Source organism: Salarias fasciatus, chromosome 2 (assembly GCF_902148845.1).
Source record: "Salarias fasciatus chromosome 2, fSalaFa1.1, whole genome shotgun sequence".
Taxonomy (NCBI): Eukaryota; Metazoa; Chordata; class Actinopteri; order Blenniiformes; family Blenniidae; genus Salarias; species Salarias fasciatus.
In genome coordinates, this window is record NC_043746.1 from 11493244 (window position 1) to 11518752 (window position 25509).

General features: G+C 45.0%; 2 protein-coding genes across 2 annotated transcripts; both read right to left on the reverse strand.

The window, feature by feature from the left end:
- Window positions 1-2860: 2860 nt before the first annotated feature.
- LOC115401020 (gastrotropin-like) lies at window positions 2861-4164 on the reverse strand. The gene is made up of 4 exons (XM_030109151.1): window positions 3950-4164; window positions 3698-3858; window positions 3504-3593; window positions 2861-3358 (listed from the first exon to the last, which is right to left on the reverse strand). The coding sequence occupies exons 1-4, from the start codon at window positions 4014-4016 to the stop codon at window positions 3299-3301; spliced, it is 378 nt and encodes a 125-aa protein (XP_029965011.1). The 5' UTR covers window positions 4017-4164; the 3' UTR covers window positions 2861-3298.
- Window positions 4165-8504: 4340 nt separating this feature from the next.
- LOC115403546 (alpha-1A adrenergic receptor) lies at window positions 8505-19569 on the reverse strand. The gene is made up of 2 exons (XM_030112484.1): window positions 18289-19569; window positions 8505-9691 (listed from the first exon to the last, which is right to left on the reverse strand). The coding sequence occupies exons 1-2, from the start codon at window positions 19250-19252 to the stop codon at window positions 9141-9143; spliced, it is 1515 nt and encodes a 504-aa protein (XP_029968344.1). The 5' UTR covers window positions 19253-19569; the 3' UTR covers window positions 8505-9140.
- Between the last annotated feature and the right edge of the window lie 5940 nt (window positions 19570-25509).

Sequence of the window (25509 nt, forward strand, 5' to 3'; positions counted from 1 at the left end):
AGGGGGGAAAAAAAAAACCCAGGCAGCTCTCACCTCGTGTAAAGTCATGGAAAAGCTCAGCTTCAGGACTGAAACCTTGTGATACGGCACCATGTGGAGGAGGTTTGTTTTACAAAAGCTGAAAGATGAACAGTCTTTGAGGGACGGGTTCTGCATTTTCTCAGTTTCATGGTGAAACGCTGCAGTCAGCTTGATTTGACACAGATGAGGAGATACAGTATGTCAAGGATTTCACCAGAACACTTCTGCTGTTTTTACACGTTTATGTAAAATAATGTTGATAAAGAAGATGGAGTGAGTACCATTAAGTTGTTTTATTCAGCTCAATAAGTGACAAATAAATCACGTGCTGTGAAATGGAAACAAAACCACCTTGTCTTTACGCATTAAAATCGATTTCAGGGGAAAACCTCTTCAGTTTTCTATAATGAAAGGATGGCGCCGCTTAGTGGGGGAAGTGCAGAAATACAAGAGTCCTGCAGAAATGATAACAGGATGCAGAGAAACATTTACCATGTTACTTCATCATCAGTGGCTATGAGCTCACATCTGAAAAGGCATTGCTTTATTTTATTTACTTTATTTTCTGCCATATTTTCAATAAATCAATGAAAATCTAGAAGTATTTAAAATAATGATAATAGTTTTACCTGCCATTATTTATCTGCATCACAATTCCCTCTGGAACAATATTATGCTGGGAAAAAGCCATATTTTAAAAGGTGTAGTTTACAAATCTCAAGTTTCGAGAGTCACATCCGTCCTAAATGGGAAGTTTTTGCGAAACAATTATAAATAAATAATGAAAATAATAAGAATAGATCCTAAAATAGATTATAGATTAACAAGAATAGATGTGAAGCTGAATCCCTGATTTAGAATTGTGTTATTTTCATTGTGATTTTACCATTCACTGAGATCTTTAGGTTTCCTCGCTGCAGAGTTGTGTTTTTGCACGTTAACATGTTGGTTAATATGAGAGGTAGCAGAGTAGTGACAGCCTGTGTCTCTCAGGGAGAGTCGAGAGATTTTGCCCACCGTTAAAGCAAACATTTGGTAATGAAGCGGCGGCCTGGTTTGGTGCAGTGACGGGTACACTGGCAGCCACGCTGGTGTCATGGCAGCAGGAGGAAGTGAACTCTTCTCCACTGAAGGAGAAGAGTCTAGAAACACAGATGGCACGAGACGTGTGCAGAGTTTAGTCACTTTGTGGATCTAAGTTTGGTGCCGGTGTGGTAATAATCAACATTTTACCAGCAAAAATGCATCATTTTTGCATTTTTTTCTTCAGAAAGCTTTGCCTTCACACCCTTTTATGCAAACGATGTCCTGCTCTTTCATTGTTGTTGTTGTGTCGCTGCTCGTGCAAGTGCAGAACATTTGCTACGTCCGTGCTGCGTATGTGCAGTGGCTGAGATGCAGTAAAGTTGTGTTTTCCTGGGCCTTTTGAAAACTTCCACTCCCATAAGGAAGCCTGTTGTCATGACAAACAGAGTGAAAGTTTCTTTCTTCAGTTGAAAACGCTGACGCGTAAACAAGGCCTGAGGGAAACTGTAAGAAGATCGCCGAGTTTATTTGCAGTAACTGTGTTATCCAGTAGCCGAATCACACAGAAGGCTGTCTGTAATTGAAAGGAGCGCATGATGAAGCACGTTGTCAAAGTGCATTAAGCAGGCTGGAATGATAAATACTGCCATATGGGACTTAGTGGACTTCTGAGTCCTTCTGATGTTCCAGCAGATGAAGGAAAAAAACAACCAGACAGGAGAAAGGAGTCGTGATCCATCTGACCTGTAGTCATTCTGTTGTCGTCACCTGATGGGTTGTGTGCTGATACCTGCATTCCCAGAGGGAAATGTTGCATTTTAGTCTTAGTGGAGGAGGCTGTGGAACATTTAGTGTGCACATAATGTCACTGTATTACTTCTGACTGAATATATACGTTCAGTAAAAAATAAATAAAGACATATGGCTGCGTCGCTCCAAGTGATGAGGTTTTCACGTGAGGAAAATTGCAGATATCAGGCCGGGTTTCGTATCGAGCTTCACAGGTGCAGGTTTTGATTTTACAGTTAGGCAGTAATTTAACTATATACCAGCATCCTGTTCACAGCAGAACAGTGATTTTTCACTGAGCCAAATAAGATCGTTTCACATATAAAGTCATGAGCTAAAACAATGTCTCAGCTGCAGCAAATGAGTTAATGAGTTAACGGGACACCTGTTAAATCAGTAACTGTTCTGAAACAGCAGTGCTGCAGGAAAGAAGCTCGATGTTCAGAGAAACGCCGTTCTGATGTTTATAGTAACACTTCAAACTTTGTACTTCAACTAAAAAAAAAAACAATGTAATTTTTTTTTAACTGCAGCTGTTTTTTAAGTATCCTGTTTCTGTATGTTCTCATGTTAAATGACTCGTTTTACAGACTGTTAAAAACTACCATCATTACAACCTAGTCTTTTTTAAAGTTACTCGCATGATTAATTTTTTTCTTCTCTAAACCTTTTCTGAAACATTACCAATGGGCTATTAAATATGAAAATATGAACACTTAAAAGCATATTACTCTGACCAACCACATAGAAATAGTTTTTTGGTAAACAAATGTAATAGACTGGAATCTTCTGTCTTAAAAGAATGAACTTACACGACACAAAAATGCTGTTGAAAAGGTTTGTGGGCGAATTCAGCCACAACTTCTCACTTCCAAAGGAAACAAAGTATATTACAAGGCGTAAACTATATTTAAGTTTGGCTATAATTGCCTCCTTGAAGAACAAAACTGGATAATTGTATAAAAATGTTTTAAACAAGTATCCAAAACACGATCACTGTCTGTCCTCGATTAAACACACAAAATAACAATGATCAGTTTTATTGATACTTTATATGAGAGACATCAACTTGAATTGTTTTTTTTAGCAACATGGATTACACTGCTCCTTTTTCAAGGCATTTGCAGAGGATCTCCTCATTTGTCCAGCACAGAATAACTGTGTAACTTGTGTAACATCATTAACACATCAGGGAGTTAAAAGATAAACCTCATTATGACTTCATAAAACAGAGATAAGTGACTTTTATTCGGTTAAAACTATCATATCTGTGTAAATAAACAGTATATGGAGTTTAAGTTCAGTCTTAATGCATTAATAGAAGGTGGTTGTTTAAAGTAATGAATGGTTCCACTTGTTCCAGATGATCTCCTCTCGCTCTTGTTCCAGGCGACACACTGAGCGCTTTATGACTCCCTCTCCTCACACTCGTCTCCTCTGAAGCGTGTTGAGTCTCGCAGGCTCAGATCCTCTTGCTCACTCTCCTGAAAGTCACACCCTTCTCCCCCGGAGTTACGCAAGTCTGCGTCACACAGGGCGAAAAAGAGAAGTGGAGATGACCGAGGACAGAAGTCTGACTTATATTTAGCAGTTTTAAGTTATATGGAGTCGCTTCGTCTCCAGCAGTACGGCGAAACAGTCTCTGATTAGAGAGTGTTGTTTCTTACCATGACCAGCTTGTCATCGACGAGCTCTGCTTCAAACTGGTACTGAGGAAACTTGACTGAAATCTTTCCACCTTCCATGGTTACAGGTGCCTGCGAGGACAAAGTGTCTCAGATGTCTTGATTCCTCTGAAAGCTGCAGGCAGGCAGCACACTTGCAGGTAAAGAGTTGATCTTTTTGCTTTGCGCTGTCTCACCTTGAAAGTGGAGCCGCTCATCGTCTTCAGCTCACACTCCTGGCCAACGGTGAAGTTATTAGACCAGGTCCAGTTGGGGATGGTCTGAGTCCAGGTGAAGTTGTTCCCGTCCTGAACCACCTCTGTCAGGACTTTGTGGTCTGTCTTGGCGTGTGAAAGCCCTGTGACAGGAAGAGGCAATCAGAGAATGCAGGAAAGTTTAGGAATGACAGATATTTTTGTTTGTTAAAAGAAAACAAAAAATCCAAATACCGATTGCTTCCAGAAACTGCTCGTAGTTTTCTTGACTCTCCAGCTCGTATTTCCCTGAGAACGACATGATGCTGAAAGACGCGGGTGAACCGGGGGAAGGAGTTTATGAGTGGAGAGAGGAGTGGCCTCTCCCAGATATCGTTTGAAGCTCCGCCAAACCGGCTTCTTCCTCTCACACACGACTCTCCAGTCACAAGTGTGTGAAAAATGTCAGCTTTTGTGTTTTTCCAAGTCAGCAGTATCACATGGTTTCACTTCACACGGCCACGCTTCCCAGAACCTCTCACATGTAGAGGAGCTCAGTGTGCAGGTCTGAACATGCATGTTTAAAAAAAACCAAGCCAAGCACACTGTATGTCTTTGTCCAAATTAGCCACATCCTTTAACTCCAGGTCATAAAAGCATTTTCAGCTTCTTCTGATCTTTCCTCGTTCCTTCTGGGAGCTTCGGCCCAGATTGAGGCGCGGATTCATTCTGATGGCGGCTGCAGCTGCAGCGCAGACGTTGAATGTTTTGTTGTTGAGAGCTGCCAGATGAACTGCATGAGAAAGTCCAGACAAAAACCACTTTGAGGTTGATGACCCACATATCCCAGCATGCGATGAACATGTGCATGAGTTACAGACTGTTCTCTTCCAAAAAAACATCCACATGAGTCATCTGTTCAGTCCAATTAGCTACTGCTATTAGCGGGAGACGTCTTCTCACGAGCACAAGTATATTGTGTATATTCTATCTTGATCTTGTGTACATGTATTATGTATTGTGATCTTCTCACCTCCTCTCATCATCTCGTTCTGTCTTATTTCATCTGGTATCTTCTCATCAGATCCTGTCCAGTCTAGCGTTACGTTTGTCAGAGTCAAGACAAAATATGTTCATCAATGACCTTTTTGTGGGGGAGGATAAAGATGAGACAAGATGAGACAAAATGAGGCAGTCAACGGCGTCACGAAACACTGAGACAAGATCTTTTCCACATTTTGTTGACAAAAACACAATTCATAAAATAGTGAGTATGATGTGAAATTCCTCCAGACTGAAACTAGAATGCCTCCCTTTTTCGTTTACTGGAACAAGACGAAGATAGTTACCACATTTTTGGGTTAAGATAAAGACTAAAATGATGAACTTTGAGTTGATGAACAGATACTAACAGTGTCTGAGAAACCTGTCAAAAGCCTGGGCAGACGGTAAAACGCCACGGCAGCTAGAGATCATCAACATGACCCGTCTGCCAGGGAGGCTCAAGCTACGGTGTCTTCAGTATGGACTTCTCTCGCAGGTAATGTGGCCACTCCAATCTACGAGGTCTCAGCTGGAGAAAATGGAGCAAATCATGACTTCCTATGTGAAGAAATGGCTCGGGATCGAAAACTGTCTGAATCACAGTAAATCCCAAAACTAAATCACAATAATACAGGTGAAACAGATTTTCATTGAGTCCATAATGTGTCAGAAAACACACTGAGAAGTGTGTTCACTGCAGCACTTTGAATACGGCGAAACACAGAAGAAACAGATCATACATGTTATATTTTTGAAAGAAAGAAGTACAAATGAAATAAAAGGAAACATCAGATGAATGAAACACTCGACGAATGTTTCTTGAATAAAGCAGTCTGCAGTTTCTGCCAGCCTTCTGCTGAGTGTTTTCTTTTTCTGAAAAAAAAAAAAAAAAAAAAAAAAACACTCTTTCAACCTGCTCTGCAGCAGCACCCTCGCCGTTTGATGTGGAATGAAATGTTTCAGTAGAGAGGAGATGTAAGGAAGCGTCTGAACAGGACTGCAAACATTCAGACACAGGAAGGTCTCACCTTGACTGGGACTTGAACCTTTTCAGGTGACGATCTTCCCTTTCAGCTGCATGCAGCAGGTTTAAATGCAGGTTTGTGGAAATGCTGTGCTCTTATTCATCTGTTCTTCTGCTACCTATAGACCTTTCGGTCGCATCCTGGCTTCAGGTTCTTTCTTAAAGCTCCCTTTCAACCTCTCTCCTGAACTCAGGGTGAAAACTGACTGGGTGGCTGTGATTTCCTGACATTTCTTTCAACATCCAGCAGCAGAAGAGTCGCTCGAGCAGACAAAATGTGCGGCGCTGCTGCAGAGATGGACAGGCGATACAGAAGACGGGTAGTTAACGCTGCCTTACACTGTGGAGGTCATGTGTTTTCTCCTGTTGATGGATTCATCACAGTGTGTGCTAAGCGGTGGAGAGTGGGCACCAGACATCGAGCCCTGAGGATTTTTGTCATAGTTCTGGCTTCATGTTTGGTTTTCTGTCGTCATGGGTTGTTTTTTTTTTCCCCCTGCATTTCTCTTCTGTGTCGTGCTCTCTCTCTCTCTCTCTCTCTCTCTCTCTCTCTCTCTCTGTCTCTCTCTCTCTCTCTGATTGCTCCTCGAGTGTTTCCACCTGTGTCTCGTCAGCTCGGCCTCGCAGGGTGTGTATTTAAGCTTTCAGTCGGTCTCCAGTCCTGTTTGTCCGTCTTCTGTATTCCAGTGTGTCTGGATCTGTGCGTGTGTGTGTTTTTTTTCTTTTGCTGCTTCTGGCAGCCTTCATTGCTTTGAGTTTAAATCTGTTTGTGTGTTTGGGTCCTCTGTTGACGCACCCTGACAAAACTCCTGCTTTGAGATTGTTGAATTAACTTGGACTAAATGACAGAGAACAGCCAGAAGGAAGCACTGTTTTGACCTTCGAAGCTCCTTCATGTGGAGAAAAGCATCCATCAGCTTCTGGCTTCACTTAATGTTTGCAGAAATCAGTTTCAATATTTATTTTTTTTTCTATTGAATATTTAAACTTATTGATGCAAAATCTGTATTTATGAACCTAATGTCATCTGATGGAGCAAAAACTCCAAGGAGGGAACCGAACGGCAGAACTTAGTTGTGAGCGTGAGATTTCGCCTCACCAGTGTAGAACACGTGCTGCATTGTTTTACAGGACAGAGCAATAATGAAAATATAGGCAATTTATGGATTTCCTCAAATTTGAAACATGAATTGTGTGAAGCCAGAAATAAGTTGGTACAGAAAATGTTCATGGAGAGACGAGGAAAACAGAAAAAAAAACAACCTAGAATTGTTTGTAACAAAGGAATGTACATTTTTACAGTATTGAGCTGCAGCTGAAAAGGGGTGAACCAAATGCAAATAAAACTACTGATCTATTTTATGGTTATCTCTTGTGTGTTTGTGAGTGTTTTATATGAACAAATCAGTTTTTTTTAAAGTCAGTATCTTTTTTTTAACTGTTGCTGGACACTATGAAGGTGTTTGACATTTCGATATACAGAATCGATCAGTCCAGCCCTGAAATGTCAGCTGGACGGCGACAGTAGCACTGCAGGCCAGGGAAACGGCAAAAGCATTACAGAACGTCTGGATCTTGCGCGTACGGCAGTGTTTAATAAAAACCTGCGTCTGGCTCTCCACCATCCACCCTGTGACGCTCTCCAGACTCCCTCTCCGCTCTTGGCCAGTACTGATTCAGGCCCAGCTGGAATAAATGACTTTGTGGCATGATGGAGGAGTGTGTGAGCCATGACCGAACACGAGAGGCCTGCTCACCCATCAGCCTTTACATTAACTGTGAAGAACGCTGAACATTTGAGCAGCTCGTTCTTGAAACTCTCGTATTGGAAGCACAAAGACGTGAGAAGATTTTCACAAAGACAAAGAGAAATGATTGTGGAAGTGGTCTGAGGAGCTGGAAGGAGTTGCTTTAAAAACTTCATAGTGTGACTGCGACCCCATGTGAACTCAGAGAGAGAGAAGATCTCATTCATGATGGAGAGGAGTTCGAGTCTGCGACCGTCCATGGGTGAGAGAGTCCCTGCTGACATCTGGCCTCCAGGAAGTGGAGAAGTGAAGTGACAGGGAAATGTGTTTTGACCTGAAGAGTCACTTTGGCTCCGCGTGGATCACGTTCTGCTGTGTGCATTCTACTCACCCATCAGCAGAGACAGCAGGATGCAGAATGGATGAAGGGCTGCGGACTTGATATTCCCTCAATCGCGTTTGATGTACGGCCGCTGTAAACAGAACTGCAGCATGTCCACCTGCTCAGAACAGTGATGGACCCCGACAGCAGTGACCCCTGACAGCCAGTCAGTCTGCAGAAAACATTCAGCAGTGACGGATGAAACATGAAGAGAAAGAGCGGTTGAAGGTGTGGAGTCATGTCCTGAAATGAAACTAGCATGGTCTCTGAAGACTCAACCTGATGATTCACCACATAAAGCATCTATAACGGATGTGCTCGATATAATAGAGGGCTGCTAAGGTTCATGCAAGGACAGATCCGAGCTGTTAGCCGGCACAGGGACGGTCTAATGTGTGTGTGTGTGTGTGTGGCGATCTGTCCAGGGTGCACCCTGCCCTCGCCATCGTTAGCTGGCATCAACTCCAGGACTCTGCGACCCCGAACAGGATAATGGAAGATAGATGGATGTAATCAAAAGGGCCTTGCTGCTTTAAGTGGAAGACAACATGAAATCAGAACTCAAATGGCGTGACGCAGCAGTGCCAGTCTTTAGACACAAAGACTCCTGGGTGACGTGGTGTTTGAGCAATGTTCTACTTTTATTTATCCATCACATTTCTACAAACATACAAACAGGATGATATCTGAGGATTGTGCGCACAGCAGATAAAACAGATTATATTTTGATTCTCCAAACATAACATGACGATGCCGAGTGGCTGCGACAGAACGGTGGCCGTGTGTCTCGTCACACTTATTTCATAAGTCAGGTTCAATCTCTGTACAGGACGGACGAGGGTCTTTAACTCAGGGCTGAAGGAAGGGCTTCGTTGTGTGGAGATCACCAAGGAAACAATGTCTGTTTTCTTTCACATTTGATTTTTAGTTAAATTAAGATGCATGCACGGGTTTCTTTGCAGTCCAAAGATGGTGGCGAACAGTTCTTTAGAAAAAAACTGCTGTGAGCCTCCTGCTGAAAGGAACCTCCCTGTCTTTGTCAACCACGGATACAGCAACAGAGAACGACACACCCGGGATACAGCGGCACAGTCAACACTCAGCTATTGTCACCTCACGTTTACCACTACTGACGACCACAATCCACCCACTGACGAATGATCACGGGACCGAACGGTGAAACCTGTGGAGTCCTGCAGCCGTGCTCTGCTGCCGAAGGATCGGTCGCCGCTTGGCGAGGCGCAGCAGTCACACCTTGTCGTCGGGACCCAGGCTCTCTCTGCCCACCCCCCCCTTGTCTTTGTTCTTTATGAAGGAGAAGGAGAAAACGCCGCCGGCGCTCTGCTCCGCCGCCCTCGGCCCCCTCCCCTCCCCCTGGCAGTCCGAGGGGCTGCCGGGCAGCAGGCTGGGCGTGGAGGGCGTCGGGGTGGCGGCCCCCCAGATGTACAGCGTCTCCCCCTCGGGGCAGGGGGGCAGCCCCGCGCTCAGGTAGCTGGGGCTGGGGCTGGCCGAGGAGGGCAGGGTGCGCTGGCTGCCGTTCAGGCAGCCGGAGTTGTGATCCGTGGAGCTTTTGCGAGAGTTCCCGGAGGAGCTGAAGTTGGAGGAGCGGTAGTTGTAGGCCCTCCACCCGGGGCGCTTGCGCTGGTGACACTGGCACCGGAGGATCCGAATGAAGGCCAGCTTGAATTCGCGGTTGTAGCAGGGGTAGATGATGGGGTTGAGGCAGCTGTTGAAGTAGCCGAGCCAGAAGATGACTTTAAAGAGGAGCTCAGGGGCGCGCAGGTTCGCATTAAAAGAGCCTGGAGACAGCAGGAGACACAAAACGCAAAAAGCTTTTTAGTGCGTGACTCACCGATAAGTGAGTTTCAACAAAAAAAAAAACCCAAAACCTCTCTCCCACACTCTGTCATATCGCATCGCTTTGCTACAGATGAAAACACTCCCATGAAGCATCACTGTCTTGATGGTTTGGAATGTGCAGGCCGTGCTGAAGCTGACAGGAAGTAACTCCTGTGACAAGTTTTACCAGTTTTGTCAAATATGTCTCATCAAACCACACAAACAGCCGTTACTGATGGGAAAAGTCAGAATTACACCTATTGACAACACATTTCTAAGAGTTGACTTTCCAACTTTAAAAGAATATTTCACTTCGCAAAGTTGCTTCTCAAATCTCCAGATAGATCAGTTGAATCTCTAAAGCCGGTGGGCAAATGGCCTCCAGGCACAGATACCGTTCTGCACTCATAAGTGGAGCCATTAAGTTACCCACAAACAAATCAACATGCTGAAGTCTTCTTCTTTCATCTCAGAAGTGCACTCTCTGAGTGGCTGCATGTTAGCTCTGCCCTGTTGGTTCTGTGTGCCGACGCACGGCCATGACAGCGGTATCGATCTTTTCCTCTCGCCATCAGCAGCAAAGTAAACAGGAGTATTTATCAGAGCTTCTCCTCTGGTGACCTTTCTTCACAGGCACAGGTTCCAAAATTCTAAACTAGTCTGGGAATATAAATGAAGCAGACGCTTGTTTTCACTTGTTTCAAGTTTAAAGCTGAATATATAAAAAAGTAGCATGAGGCTGAGTCACTGTGGTATAATAGAAGAAACTTGTGGCTTGAAGTGACGGAATGAAACCAGCTGATCGATCACTTTTAGAAAGTAAAACTTTGATAGGAGGAAATATTTAAAATATCAATGATTCAAATATCAAATGTATACATTTTGTGTTTGGGTCTTCTGCGCTTTAGTTAGATTTTATATATCAAAATGATGCCAAATTAAGTAATTGTGGCTTTTTCTGCATACTTCCTTTCCTTACATAATAGAGTAGTGCTGCTAGTTTCAGGGTCTGGTTCCCTCCAGCTGGCAGGACGACTTCTCTTCTGTCTGTCAGTCATCTGACCAATGGCTGAGTTTCTCACACAGATGTCTTCAACTTGGATTCTTTCACCTGAGGCTGAGCTGCCAGTTTATGATGGATGAACTGAGAACAAATGATAAATAGATTTAATATATATTGCATATTTTGGTCATATTTTGCCGGCGTACCTCGCGTGATCAGCGACATTCACTCATCCAGACTCATCACACATCAGCGGAAGCTGCCACACGAGGCTCTCGCACACCGTCGGTGACTCGGTAAACTCAAGGAAACTTTGACAGGTTGAAATGGAAAATTTAACTGATGATACTGTGAGACAAACCAACTCTGACTGCATCACTAAACAATCTGTGTCTGACAGTCATTTCATAGAAGACAGTTAACTAAACCTCGCAGCTTCTCGTTTGCACCATAGTAAACGTCTTTCTGGGATTTATCCATTTAAGTTCTGCGAGCCTCCAGCGGCCGCTCTGCAAGGTAGCTGGTTTTTAATGGGCCCGAGATTTGGACAGACTTACAGTCTGATCCCTGGTTGTATAATCTTAAGAGCTCAAGCGAGAGACGCTCATGTCGACAAGTGAATCTGCTTCAGGGCGAATGTTGCTGCTTTAATCAAAAAGTCCATGTATATTTCTGCTGCAGTCCATTCTACTATTCTTATTCTACATACTCATGAACATTTGGTGAGTTTTACTTTGTTTTGTAATTTTGAACAGGTTGTCTTTAGAAAATCAATCATCTGAATGGGACGATGAAGTGAAACAGAAATAAGAATGACTTCAGGATGAGCAGAGTCAGTCCGAGTTTAACCTGGGAGGAGGAAGTCTTCCCTGCTCAAGTCTAAATGGATCAGTTTTAGTGTTTCACTGTGCCCACTAGGGGGCAGCATTGTCAAATAACAACACAGACAGACTGCAGAGTGTGGCCTTGTATTTAAAAAGGTCTTCATAAGAAGATAATGTGCTTCCTTTTAAAAAACCAAGGCAGCCTCTCTGCAGCTCATTTAGAGCTGCTGAACTTGAATACACAAAACCCTGAATTTTAATTTATTATCTTTTTTTTTTTTATTTTTAGATAAATATACTTGTGGGGGAGCTGTGCTGCTTTCAGGAAAGTAGACATGAAATGGTCCATATGAGAGGTGATGGATGCCACACTAACACAACAGAAGAGTGGCTGTTGATGCAAACTATATGAAAAAAAGCACAACAGCGAATTTGTCTGTGCTTTGAGTTTTTAAGATTCAACAGGACTCGAAAAATTAATAACAGAGACATAAACTATATAGATATCGTATGAAGCTGATCTTTGGCGTCTGAGCTTAACTGCATTAATCTCCCGCCGCCGCGCTCTTTGTTCGGCCTAAGCTGAAGCGGGGGAACAAGATCTCCTGAGCTAATGAGGTGAGAGGGGGGACGCCTCAGGACAAAAACAAGGAATTAATAAGCACAGCAAGTGTGAGATTAGTGAGAACCAAAGAGAGACGTGTGCTCGCTGTGTGGGCTGAAACACGTAAAACTGTGTCTCTTTACACCAGCCCACGTTCTTAAATTAATATCTCGTTCCTGAAGAGCCCAAAACGCTCCATAATCTCAAGCTCTCAAGTGTGAAATTGCTTCCGGTGGAATATGACAGGCAGGAACACACACCTCGGTTTGCTTACAACAGTCGTCTTAACGTTACACATGTTCTGAGGCCAAGTCAAGAAATGAGCCGTACAGCGTGAATGGAGCTATTTTTACTGTGTTAACAGCACAAAAATGTACCAGAAATCCACGATAAACCGCACTATCACGCTGCATGATTACACTCAACTTCCCACACACACACACACACACACACACACACACACACGGCTGAGGTCAATTTGTTTGCCTGGATGAAAGTGATTGTTTTACAATATGAGGAAACGTCATTTCTACTTTCATTAAACTCTGTGACTCCAGACACAACAAGCAACCTCTGTGTGTGTGTGTGTGTGCGTGTGCGTGTGCGTGTGTGGTATTTGTCAGGCGAATTTAGCTGATGTCTCCTGATAAGTCCGAATTTTCTTTGTTTTTCCACATGCTGTTTCAGCCATTTGAATTCTGGTCGGTCACTGCGAGCGATATGGCCGCCGTGACTAAGACACAGTGGACAAAGTAAAATAAAGTCTGGTAATTCCCTGATTTCCTTCTCTCTCTCTCCGGCATCCTGTTTCTCTTTGGTAGAGCTGGTTACAAATGGCTGCTGCACAGTCTGATGTGGCAGCTTTGGACTGACTCTTTATGAGGGCTGGAAATTATAATAACAGTAATTCTGTATAAATCACCATTTAGTTGTAAGTAAATAAGGCAAGAGCACTGAAGAATTATTCTTAATGCCAAATTTTTTCGAATGTTCTCGATCAGCAGTATTGTTAAGAATAATTAAGGAAAAAGAAAAGCATTGTTAGGATTACCAATAGCAGACAATATATCTGAATTCATTTCTCAAATCATCCATAAGTTACGAACTTGGCATTATGGCAAGTTGTTCTGTAAGCAAATGTAGAAATAATCTGTTTAAAATATCGGCTTCAGCAGCTTTGAAGAGAAATTATGTAAACTGTATTGAGTAATAATAAAATTACATATTTGAAAAAAAAAATACTCGTTTTCATAAATCCTACTTAATAACAACAACGTGGAAAAGGTTGTTTAACAGTAACTGCAAAGACAATTTGATTAGAAAAGTTCTTTTCAAATGGTTCAAAACTACACAGTGATTTTCACCACTAGATATAAGATCAACAATATGATATAACAAACGCATTGCAACTTTTTGTTCATAAATCATACAGAATTAAAAAAAAAAGTTTAGCAGAGGAATTATTTCAGGAACCTTGATCATTTTAAAAATAACTTGTGAATGTACCTCTAAATACGGCTGTTAAAGCCGCACTTGCCAATTAATTTTTTTTTTTTTTTTTAGCTTTAAAAGTGTTCGAAATGTCTGATTTTGAAATGGTAAAAGTATTGGCGAAAGCCTAAATGTGTTCACTGATTTCTAATAGGAACTGAAAAAGAGATGTAAACAAATGGCAGCCATTGCTTCTCAACAGCCTTTCAGCGGTTGATCAGTAAAGTGACCTGAAGTTCTGACGGCGACCCATCTCTCTCTCTCTCTCTCTCTGTTTCTCCAGCTTATCGTGACTCTGCAGGTTGTGTGAAAAAAACCAGGCCTCAGCAGTGAGGATCTCCGCTGTGAGGCCCGGCCGTGTGGATTTCCACGTTCCTCAGGACGACTCCTGCGGAGCGCAGACGGCGATCCGCTGCCACCTCGTTTCCGGGTCCTCTGTCAGCACGAGCGCGGGATGAAAGGCGTGGGGGAGCCGCGGCTGACAGCGGGCCTTCCTGTAGCCAGACGCGGTGTGTGTTTGTGTGTCTAAGATTTGTGTGAAACTGGTCCATTTTTGTCCTCGCAGGAGTGTTTATGTTGAAAGACGGGAGAGAAAAACGCCAGAGGATGCAAGGCTCTTAGCGGTAAGACAATGGTACACAGATAGCTGCGGCAGATTAGTGATCGCTGGACTCCTCCCTTCTGCTAAAACTAAGGTTTGCACCTCCTTCCTGAGGACAGGCACATGCACACAGCGCACGATGAAACACAGGAACATCTTAACAAAACAAGACATCCTGTTATTGTCACTAATTGGAAGAAGCCACATCTATTCTGTCCCACGTAGAACACACACACACACACACACACACACACACACACATGCACACGTGCACAATCTGCTCTCCCAAAACTCACCCATCCTGTTTCATAACACGCCGATAAATATGATTAATAAGTCTTAATCTGGGAGGACAGAGCCGTTATTGCCTCCTCGCGTCGGCCGCGGCGAAGCCGCAAAATGATGCTATTTTTAGAAGATTGGTTTGACATCCCCGAGACCTTGGTCTTCACCCCGCCTGCCCCGTGGCCCCGCCAGCCGCCACTCTCCATCGCTTTGACATGCAGCACTCTCATTATTTTGCCTCTTCAAATACCGTTTCAATTACCCCGGAGCTCAGGGGTCGGCCAGCTCGACGACACCGGGCTCGGCGGGAAATAAAGGGATTTACGGCATGGATACGGCACCGCCTCCAAAAATACATACACAGAGGGAGCGTTAACACCTGAAGGTGTTGGTTTCTCTCACATTTCGGTGCTCTGTTTGCACCATTTGCTAAATGTGAGGCCTTCACAGGACATTAGTGCCTGCGCCTGGTGCTGAAGAGCCGGGGGGGGGGGGGGGGGGGGGGGGGGGGGGGGGAAAGCGTGTGCGATAAAGTAAATGCAGCTCATGAAGGACTAATGATTTCTCCTCAGCGATTTCAGAGGGGGAAACAAAAACAATGGCTCGTTGAAACACCTTAAAACCGACGAGTCTTAACTCGCTCATCGTGCCTCCACAGAAGGGAAATTAACTGGGAAAGTCAAATCTGGCAATGATAAGATAGAACTGTTTGCTGAATGTGAACTTTGTTTTCACATCAGACCTGAGAAAGAGAGGAAAATAAATGTGTGTGCTGACCTCAGTGAAAGCCTCGGCCTTTTTCGTGATCGTGTCTGAAAGCGTTTAGTCTCCTCGGTGGAAGTAGATTTACTTCAAGAAAACCTTTTTTTTTTTTCCATTGAGTAACAACATGAAAGCAGCGGCAGTCGTCCACTTTCTGATCTCCGAGGGAGCCTTTGGATGTTTATGAGCTTTTCCTGAGGGTCAATTAAATCCACTCACATCTCTTTTTATTGTAGATCTAATTGCTGTATTCTATAGTAAAGAAGTTTGTATAAATAAAGAACAGACGGACAGAAAATGGGACTCAATCTGCTTCACTGCAATATTCAGATTATTAATAAACACACCTTCATTAGTTGCTGCTATTCATGGGACTTTAAATGGAGTTGATGCTTTTTATTTACTCCGGACACGAATAAAAATACATTTCTATAGATCGTAAAGAACGTTAATATTTTTTATATGTGCTGATTGGAAGAATCTCCTGCACAGGACGATCAAATGCTGAAAAATGTGAGTAAAATAATCTTACTTTGAAACAATTATATAAGAAATCAAGTCAAAGTGATGCCAAAATCATCACAAAAAACAGATTAAACACAATTTTACTGTAATGAAATCTTTATGGAAGCCAACATAAGAGTTTAATTTTATATATTGACATCGTGAATGTCACAAGTCCCAGATGCAGGTGTGCTGACAGAGCCTCAGGAGTATCCGTGTGAGTATTGAAAAGTTTGTTTTAGGTAACCGAAGTCCGAAGAAAGAAAAGTCTAAACGCAAACATGCATCATGAAATGACTCAGATGAACTGTGCTCTGCATGCTTTCATAAAATGTTTATCATTCATCAGCTGATCTGCTGCAAAGTGAACTCCAGAGTGCTCTCAGGCACTGTTTATAATCTTGAGGTGTGTTTACTTCAATCTGAGTGAAAGTAATTAATTAGTACTTCAGCATCTGGAAACTCAAACTGTGGGAGGAGAAGCTGCCAGCTTGTCATTTAAGTGCAGGAATAAAGTATTTGCGGAGTTGTTGAGATCAGCTGTTGAAGCGGGGGTTTCTTTCGGGGTCGAGACGGAGGCTCCTGCTGGCCCCGCCGCCCCGCCGCGCTCCCATCAGTCTGAAAATCCGTAGTGACAGACGAGAGCGGAGCATCTGCGGCCACGCCGACACCGTCACTCACGCCACGCGTGCACGTACTTCATACTTGCACATAAACATTTCAGCAGCCTCCCACTCTCTCTCACACACACATATACACACACACACGCTCGGCCCACATGCCATCCACTGCCACCTCTGCAGGCGCGCTGCCAGGCAGACCCCCCCGGCAGCAGGACAGATCAGTGACAGCTCGCAGAGGAAGGAGCAGCTAATAACAAGTGTGAAGCAGGAAATCCCAGTCTGTGGGTGGAGGCTAATGAATACTCAGGGAGCAGGACGGGGAGAGGGCCGCTCTCCGATCAGGCTGCTGTCTTTAGGTTCAGATGCGAGTCGCACCAGGGAGTGGAGGCACCAAACGGAAAACAACATCTCCCACAAATCACTCTGTGAGAAGGGAGGCTAAAGAAAACATCTTCCCCGTGTCCTGTTTTGACACAGTGGTTATGTTGTCACTGCATTACAATAAAACGCCCTATGGGAGCTCGGATGTGAACTTTTTGTTCACGCATCTCTGAGTTAAATGTGCACAGTGCTTTGTCACCACGTATCAGTATGCTACACCAGAGACTGTAAAGACAAACATGCCCCGGGGGGAGGAGGGGGTCTTGGCACTTTGCACTGTAGCGCTGCATAAAGAGGCCGTCCTCAAGTCCCCGAACTCCACTCCTCTTTCATCGCTCTCAAATCTGAAAATCAAAACTTTTTGGAAAGTACATTTTCTATGTGCTTTTGGTATTTTAATAAAAATGCCTTCAGGCGAATTCTACCCTGATATGTGACACTGCTTTGTGGTCTTGCTTTGGGTACCAAGTAGTGTGTGTATGTGTGTGTGTGTGTGTTGGGATGTGATGAGCTGGAGCTTGATACCAGGTGCGTAAACAGACTCCCGTATGACCACAGTGCACAAACACACGTGCCGACACACACACACACACACACACACGCATTAACAGTCAGAGGCGATGGCGCCCTGGAGGATGGATGCAGGCAGAGAAGCAGCATATCTCTAACACTCAGAGCTCGGCTCATGCTTGAGCTCTGGATGCAGACCGCGGCGTGAGCCTTCCACCGCAGTATATCGTTTAATTTCCACTGCGGTGGTTTTAAACGGCCGGGACAGCAGGGCATTGGATTCTCGCCAGTGTCGGTGACATCAGGGAGCCTCTGCAGGATCCGAGGGTCTCTAAAATAACTGACCAGAGCAGAGGGAGGCCACCTACTCTCCACTTGGCACGCACCAGAAGTATGCTTCATTTGTTGCAGCAGCAGTAGATCAACCGAGAATCAGGGGATAGAGCAAGATAATACAAATAATGTTTGGACAAGCTTGGGAAGACGTCCTCCTCAAAGTCCTTCAAAATGTTTTATAGCATGTTATGGAGTCTAAATCCAGCAGCAACTACTTCACTGTGCAGAGCAAAGTCTTCAGCTTTTGTCAGAATATAAAGTTTACACAAAGAAATATGAAGCAATTTTTCACAAGCTCAGACAAATTGCATAAATCTACTGTTACTAAGACACACGGCAAATGTTGTTTTTTAATTTCACAGCGTCTGCAGGCCACTGCAGAGCATCAGAGCCCACTGCTGGGTTTGGTGACAGCTGAGAACAGTCCTGGACCCCGGGAGACCACCTGCCCGCCGCCAGCTACCTGGGATGATTTATGGGTCCTGCCGCAACATTTCACAGCGTCAAATCAGCTTCCTGCACGCATTAAAATGACCGTAACTCGCCGCGATTCCTGCGGATATCAGTAAATCAGCGCCCGGCGCTGAGCGGGTTGCGGGTTTCACGCTGCAGGAAACGAGCGGGTGAACTCACCGATGGGCAAGGCGAGGAAGAAGGGCAGCCAGCAGAGGGTAAACATGCCGACCACAACTCCCAAAGTTTTAGCTGCTTTCTTCTCCCGGGAGAACTTGAGAAGTTTGACCGTGAGGGAGCTCCTCGCCTGGTGCGCGCGGCCCTTGGCGGTGCCCGAACTCCCGGACTCGTCGTTCACCTGCGAGCCCTTGTGGATCCGGAGGGTCAGCTCGCTGGAGTTCATCCGCTCGCGCATCACGCCTGCCTCCAGGTTCTTAGTGGTCCTTTTGGCGACTATGTAGACCCGGCAGTACATGGCCAGGATGACGACGAGCGGGATGTAGAAGGAGCCGAGCGAGGAGAAGAGCGCGTAAAAGGGCTCCTCGGTGATGGGACACACCTTCTCGTCCGGCGGCGACGGCTGCTTCCAGCCGAACAGGGGACCGATGGAGATGACCACCGACAGCACCCAGACCCCGAGCATGGCCAGCAGAGCCCGCTTCTCCGTCACGATGCCCGGGTACTGCAGCGGGTAGCTCACCCCGATGTAGCGGTCGATGGATATTACGCACAGGCTCATGATGGACGCGGTGCAGCACAGCACGTCCAGCGCGGCCCACATGTCACAGAAGATCCGGCCGAACACCCAGTAGTTCAGGATCTCCAGGGTGGCGGACACCGGCAGCACCGTGGTGCCCAGCAGCAGGTCGGCGATGGCCAGGTTGATGATGAAGTAGTTCGTCGGGGTCCGCAGGTGCCTGTTGCACACCACGGACAGGATGACCAGGATGTTGCCCGCGATGGCGAAGACGATGAAAGCCCCCAGCACCAAGCCCAGCGGGATGGCCCGGGTGAGCTCCAGCTCGCCGGGCTCCGTGCGGTTCCCCGCGGTGCCGTTGGTGGAGTTTCCCGGGGAATACACCCCGTCCAGTTCGGAGGAAAGGTTCTTCCACAAGTTGGTGGCATTGTCAGTGCTCAGACTCATTTTGACGCGCAGAGTCCTCCATAGCAGGCTTGGAGCGCAACTCGGAAAGCAGCTTACCGACACCGCATGGTGGGACCGGGTGTGCGCGCCCGCGCGTCTCCAGATCCAGAGGCGACGTGTCTCATGTGAGAAGCCCGCTCATGGTGCGGCCGCACGGTCCCCATGCGCGCAGTCCCTCCCCGTGCACTCTCCTGAGCGCGCAGCGGAGCAGTCATCTCCTGCCGCCTCTCCTCCACTCACACAGCCAGAGTGGCACACACTGACCAAACATGCCTAAATACGAGCCTCTGGAGTGCGCATGACTCTCAGCACGAGGAGCCACGACTGTACACACACACACACACACACACACACACACACAGACACACACACACACACAGCACTGGCATTACTTTACGCAACTTGGATTCACAAAACGACAAATTTTTTAAGTTTTGAGAACAACATAAAAAACACCAACAACTTACAAATAAGAGCATTTATTTTCGTTTCTATTATCAACTAACACATTTTTGGATTTCCTATAGTTTCTATAGTTTCATGTGTATTTCAGACGGTTGATGCACATTTTACTCCTCAGTTCTTTATGGTCAAAGGAAAAATTTACAGTCTGCAAATGTTTCAAAGATTTAAAAGCTGATCATAATTCACAGAAATACAGTCCTATTTTGGTCAAATCCAGGACTTCCTCGGAGTTATCTCCTTTTGGATGTGGGCTCAGCTGGCCGGCAGTGACTGATTTAAAGGGTCGAGTTCAGGCTGATGCACATTCCTAAAAGTGAGGTTCCTCCAGCTTAAGAGCCTTTTAACAACTCATGATGCAACATGTGTCCTCTGGTGATCTGTCAGAGTAACAACCTTAAACTTAATGTCAGCATAACTCATAAAGAAAGTTCAGTGCACTTTGAAACTGCCTACTAAAAAAAAAATGTAAACGTCAACCAGCAGATTTTTGAAAATTGTGATATATGGGGAAATAGCTGAGCTGCATTCATCTCCTTTCTTTCCCCCCCAAAAGAGTGTTTACAGCCCGTTCTCGTCATCAGGGATTCAATATCTGCAGTCTGAGTCTGTTAACTTGGTAAACTTTTCTATAAAATTAGATTCACTTTAGTTTTATATTAGCAGAGTGCAGAAGTGGAGAAACACATTCTGCAGTAATTATGTAAACATTAAATGCAACCGTTGTTCTGAGAAGCTCTCTGTGATGTGACATTATCGTAGAACTGAGCATTTACCGTGTCTGCAGCTGAACTGTAAAAAGACGGCTTCATTCTCCTGCATATTGAGCACTCTTTAAAAGCATCCACCTCCGAAACACCCAGAGCAAAAGGGGAAAGTAAAGGCTTTTAACGGTTTGGCAGAGAACGTTTCTAGTGGTCAGAATCGCTTCTTAAGGAGGCAGTGACATTCATTTTTCTTGCTGTGACAAGAAAAATGGTAGGCTCAGTTCAAGAGGGTTACCTAACATCTTGACATGAAGGAGGGATTCTAATGTAACGAGAAAATGTGGATTTTGATTCGGTTCTTTCAGTGTTTTATTTTCATTAATGACATTTGCTTAAGTTTTTCACTCTTTCAGTGCAAAATGTTGTTTAAACTGTATGAAAGACTTTAAAGTGAAGGTTAGTCTAAAAAGGAACTTTTTTCATAATGTAGGTATCTTTAGTGTTAATGAGTTTTTCTTCTAGCTTGGATAGAATCTTTATGCTTCTTGATATGTTTCACATGCAGTTTTAACTTGGCACATTGAATTTACACCAGTGTGACCTTATACTTATTTAAAGGGATGCAAAAGTTGCTAGAAGGCCAACATGTAACGTATTCAAACATATAAATCTGAATGATTCGAATAACTGATCCACCTTTTTTTTTTCTGGGATCATATTTCCTTCAGAGGGCCTGATAAATGAAATGCCTTCGAGATCTTTAGATCCTTTCAACAGACAGGTATTAAGTGTAGCTTTCATAAAAGATGAATCACGTGGAATTATTTCAGTTCATATCCCAAAACGGGACTTCTGCTACCGGGAAGAAGTGCTTTTCGCTGCCCATTCCACTTGATCAAATACACTGAGCTGTCAAGGAACATTAAAGCTAATGCTGCGCAGCGCTCTGCCAAGTGACAGGAAAGGTTTTTTTTTGAGATTTTGCTGAAAATCCATCTTCAGCACAATCATCCTCTTTCTTTCTCAATGTTTGAGGCTTCATAGTAAATAACTGTCCTTTTTTCCATCCGTCTTCTAAACTGCTTTTCTGGATTATCGAAGACGTCGATGTAGAACATTGAATTTTCAATTTCAGCGGCTCAGTTTGAAACATTACTAAGTGTTTGCGAAGAGGGGAGATCAGCCGGGGGGGGGGGGACGTTTCTGTTGACAAGCCGAGCGTTTCATTAGAAAACTGACCATCTGTTTTTCACTCTGATCTGCTTTTATTAAACGATTCAAGGAACATGCGACACAAAATCAGACTGTCCGTCTATACGTCCATCCTTCACTCTGCATGTGGTGCCGACAGACAGATCACCACACACCCACATTCACACCTACAGGCAATTTACAGACACCAATTAAGGAAGTCCAGCTCCAGCTGCCTCCCATTCCACAACCACAGCCGATGCCAATCATTTTGGTGTCGCTCCAACACAGTCATTGACCTGTGGGGGTCAGCCGGAGGAACAAATCACTGACTAAGGTCATCTGAAGATAGATTGGCTCGTTTTACCAAAAAAAAAAAAAAAAAAAAAAAAAGTTCTGTTGGATGCTTTTTTTAGAAACTAAATGAAAGTAAGAAGAGAAACTGCTACTGACTACTGACACACAGACACAGCTTAACTTATTTTATTGCTTTCTCTTGTCACTGGATTTGCTTTGGTCTATTTCGTATCGATTATATTTCACGGAGTAGTTTTGCTCTGAACTTTGAGTTTGATGACAGTTTTCTTTGTCTTCCTGCACGTGGGTCGGTAATATGGACAGAGCAGATCCTGAGTGCTGATTTGCAGGCAACCTGTCGATGCATTCGTTTGAATACCTCCTCTCGCCAATTTGAGGCACTGTTCAGGGACAGCGGATGAAAACTAGACGTTTCGGACTAACTTAATCTGCAGATTCTCTTCAGTTCATTACTGAGCGCCGTTCCCGTCGAATAAATGAAATGAAATAGATTGCCCTGAGGTTTCTTCTTGGCAGGAAAGACAATATCAGTCTTAAATTACATAAGATGTGGAGCTATTTGATCTTATTTTAAAGATGTGGCTTCTGTCGCACAGTAATTTGTCATTATTTTAATCTACCATTCATCAAATAGGCTTCTGAAAGAAGTGATTTTTTTTCCTTTTCAGTGATTCACTGTGCTCTGTTTTGTAATGATTTATTTATTTATTTTGCCGCCGTTTTATTGCTGCAAATCATGTTCGGCTGATTGACTGTCAAACAAGTGAGAGGATAGTTTCTGTTTCGGCCTCTCAAGAGCTGTCACGGTCTAAAACAAACCACTCGTTTGACTTCTGGCCGGTGTCAGGCCCTTCCCTGTAAAACCGCCGGAGTCCCGCCGCCTCGGGTGACTTATCTTCTCACTGCGAAGGGTGAAGGGTTCAGAGGTCACGGTCGCTCTCTGACCTCGCTCTTCTGCTGGAGACTCAAAGCTGTGCGCCCTGGCGCCATATGTTAAGCATTATGCCGTTTTTCGGTCCGTCACGTTAAGAACACACAGAACTAATTCAGGAGCGGAGCGGCGTGACCCGAGGAGAGATGACTAAGAAGCAAATTCACAGTCTGCGTTTATGTAACGGCAAGTTTACCATTTCAAGGCAGAACTCTTCTTACAGTGGCTTTGGGTGTTTTTATCCGATCAGTAGGTAGGTAGATGCCAGCTGGTAGTGAAGCCCACACACACACACACAAACACACACTTAATCTATAGTGGTCTACCTGGGCGAGTGGGCTTCTGTTGTCTCTCCCACACTGCTGGCTGATGTTGTGTAATACGCAGAGATCCAAAAAATACTTTCTTCTTGTGTAACTGTTTTTTGGGGAATAGCGATCCGCTTTCAAGAGCCGAGATGCAGCGACAGAGCGTCATTTCCCAGCCCACAAGAAAATTATAAGTTAGATGTTAATTCAGCTGAAATGACATTTTACAACATAGAATGTAAAACCAGTCAAAATAACCTATGAGAGATACCTGCAGTTACCCAGGAAATCCCTTTAACTTTTCTGCAGATTAAACCTTCAAACAAAACTCTGCGTGCTCAAAGAGGAATCTTGCAAATCAGTGTTACTTATCACAAAAATTGCCTAGTTTCTCTCGTATCCCGGAGTTTGACAGGTTTGAACGACATAATGTTCTCAGGAGTGGGAGAGCATGAAGGGGAAAAATGGGAAAAAAAAGAAAGAAAAATGGACCGAAAGGGAGCCGTTACCACACTTCCTCAATCAGCTTCACACTGGTGTGTGTCTCCTTAACCGGCCGAAGCAAAAGTGATCCATCAAACTGGGCTGGTGGCTGCAGAGACCATCATCCACCTGCATGACTTTGATTCAAGAAGGATTTTCTTCTGTTTGCCCACAGAGCGAAGTTTTTGAAATCTTGTAGCCAAAGTGTGGAAAACCAAGAGGCGTGCTCAAATCAATAAGCTTTCTCATGATTATTATTGGCAATATGTACAAATAAATAAGTGACATCCCGTTCTTCAACCATAGGCTTTAATATGATATCCATCCTCCCGGTGCAGCTATGATGGCTTCAAGTCTTCTATGGAGATTTTCCACAAGGTTTAGGAGTGCTTATGGGACGTTTTCAGTCAGGAACCTGCAGCAAGATACAGAGAGACAGAGGTGAGAATGTTAGCAACATGCGGCATGTGAATCTGAGGGGAGAAAGAAGAGAAGCTTCTTTAAAGAAACTCTTCCAGCAGTTTAAATCGAGAGCAGCTGATCTAGAAAATGGAGCAGGGAGATCTCAAAGTCAAAGTCGGCTTTATTTGTCAGATATGCTGGACATGCAGGACGTACAGCACAGATGAAATTCCAGTCCTCTCAGACCCACGGTACAACAGACAATACCTCAGTTAAAAAAATATAACAGCCGACTAAAATCTAAAGAAATAAATTACTAAGAACAGAACAGTAAAAACAGAAGAGTGCAGACCTGAGGTCAGTGGTGGGGGGCAGAGACGGGGGGGTGGGGGCAGAGCAGGGAGGGAGTTTAGCATCCTGACTTCCTGGTGGAAGAAGCTGTCCTTCAGTCTGCTGGTTCTGGCCCGGAGGCTCCGCGGTCTCCTGGCCGACGGCAGCAGGCTGAAGAGGCTGTGGGCAGGGTGGGGGGGGGGCACCGGCGATCCTGGTGGCTGTGCGGGTGAGGCGGGTGTTGTAGATGGAGGAGAGGGAGGGGAGAGAGACACCGATGATCTTCTCGGCTGCTCTCACACCGCGCTGCAGGGTCTTGCAGCAGGACGCAGTGCAGGCGCCGTACCACACAGTGATGCAGCTGGTCAGCTGCTCAATGGTGCCTCTGCAGAAGGTGGTCATGAAGGGGGCGGGGCTCTCGCTCTTCTCAATCTGCGGAGGAAGTAGAGCCGCCGTTGAGCTTTTTTAGCCAGTGTTGATGTTCCAGGAGAGGTCCTCAGAGATATGCACACCCAACTAGGTGCTGCTCACTCTGTCCACAGCAGCACCGTTGATGGTTAGTGGAGTGGAGTTACTGGAGGTGGTGCTGCCAACCCGAACCGCCTGTGGTCTTCCCGTCAGAAAGTCCAGCAGCCAGTTGCACAGGGTGGCGTTGAGTCCCAGCCGGTCCAGTTTGTAGATGAGCTGCTGGGGGAGGATTGTGTTGAATGCTGAGCTGAAGTCGATGAACAGCATTCTGACGTGGGAGTTCTCGGTCTCCAGGTGGGTGAGGGCTGAGTGGAGAGCAGTGGCGATGGCTTCATCGGTCGATCGGTTGGTCCGATAAGCAAACTGGTAGGGATCCAGGGTGGACGGGAGGGCGGACTTGATGTGCTGCATGACTAGCCGCTCGAAGCGCTTCATGTGGATGGGGGTGAGTGCGACCGGGCGATAGTCATCGTGGTGGGAGGGAGACGACTTCTTAGGAACCGGGATGATGGTGGTGGCTTTGAGGCATGTGGGGACGACAACATCTGAGCCATTCCAAACGATAAACTTTATCAACTCAGAAGGTTTCAAGCCTGATCTTAAATATGGACCGTGCTGGCCTTTCTACCTCTACCTGAGAGCCGCTTCCACATGAGA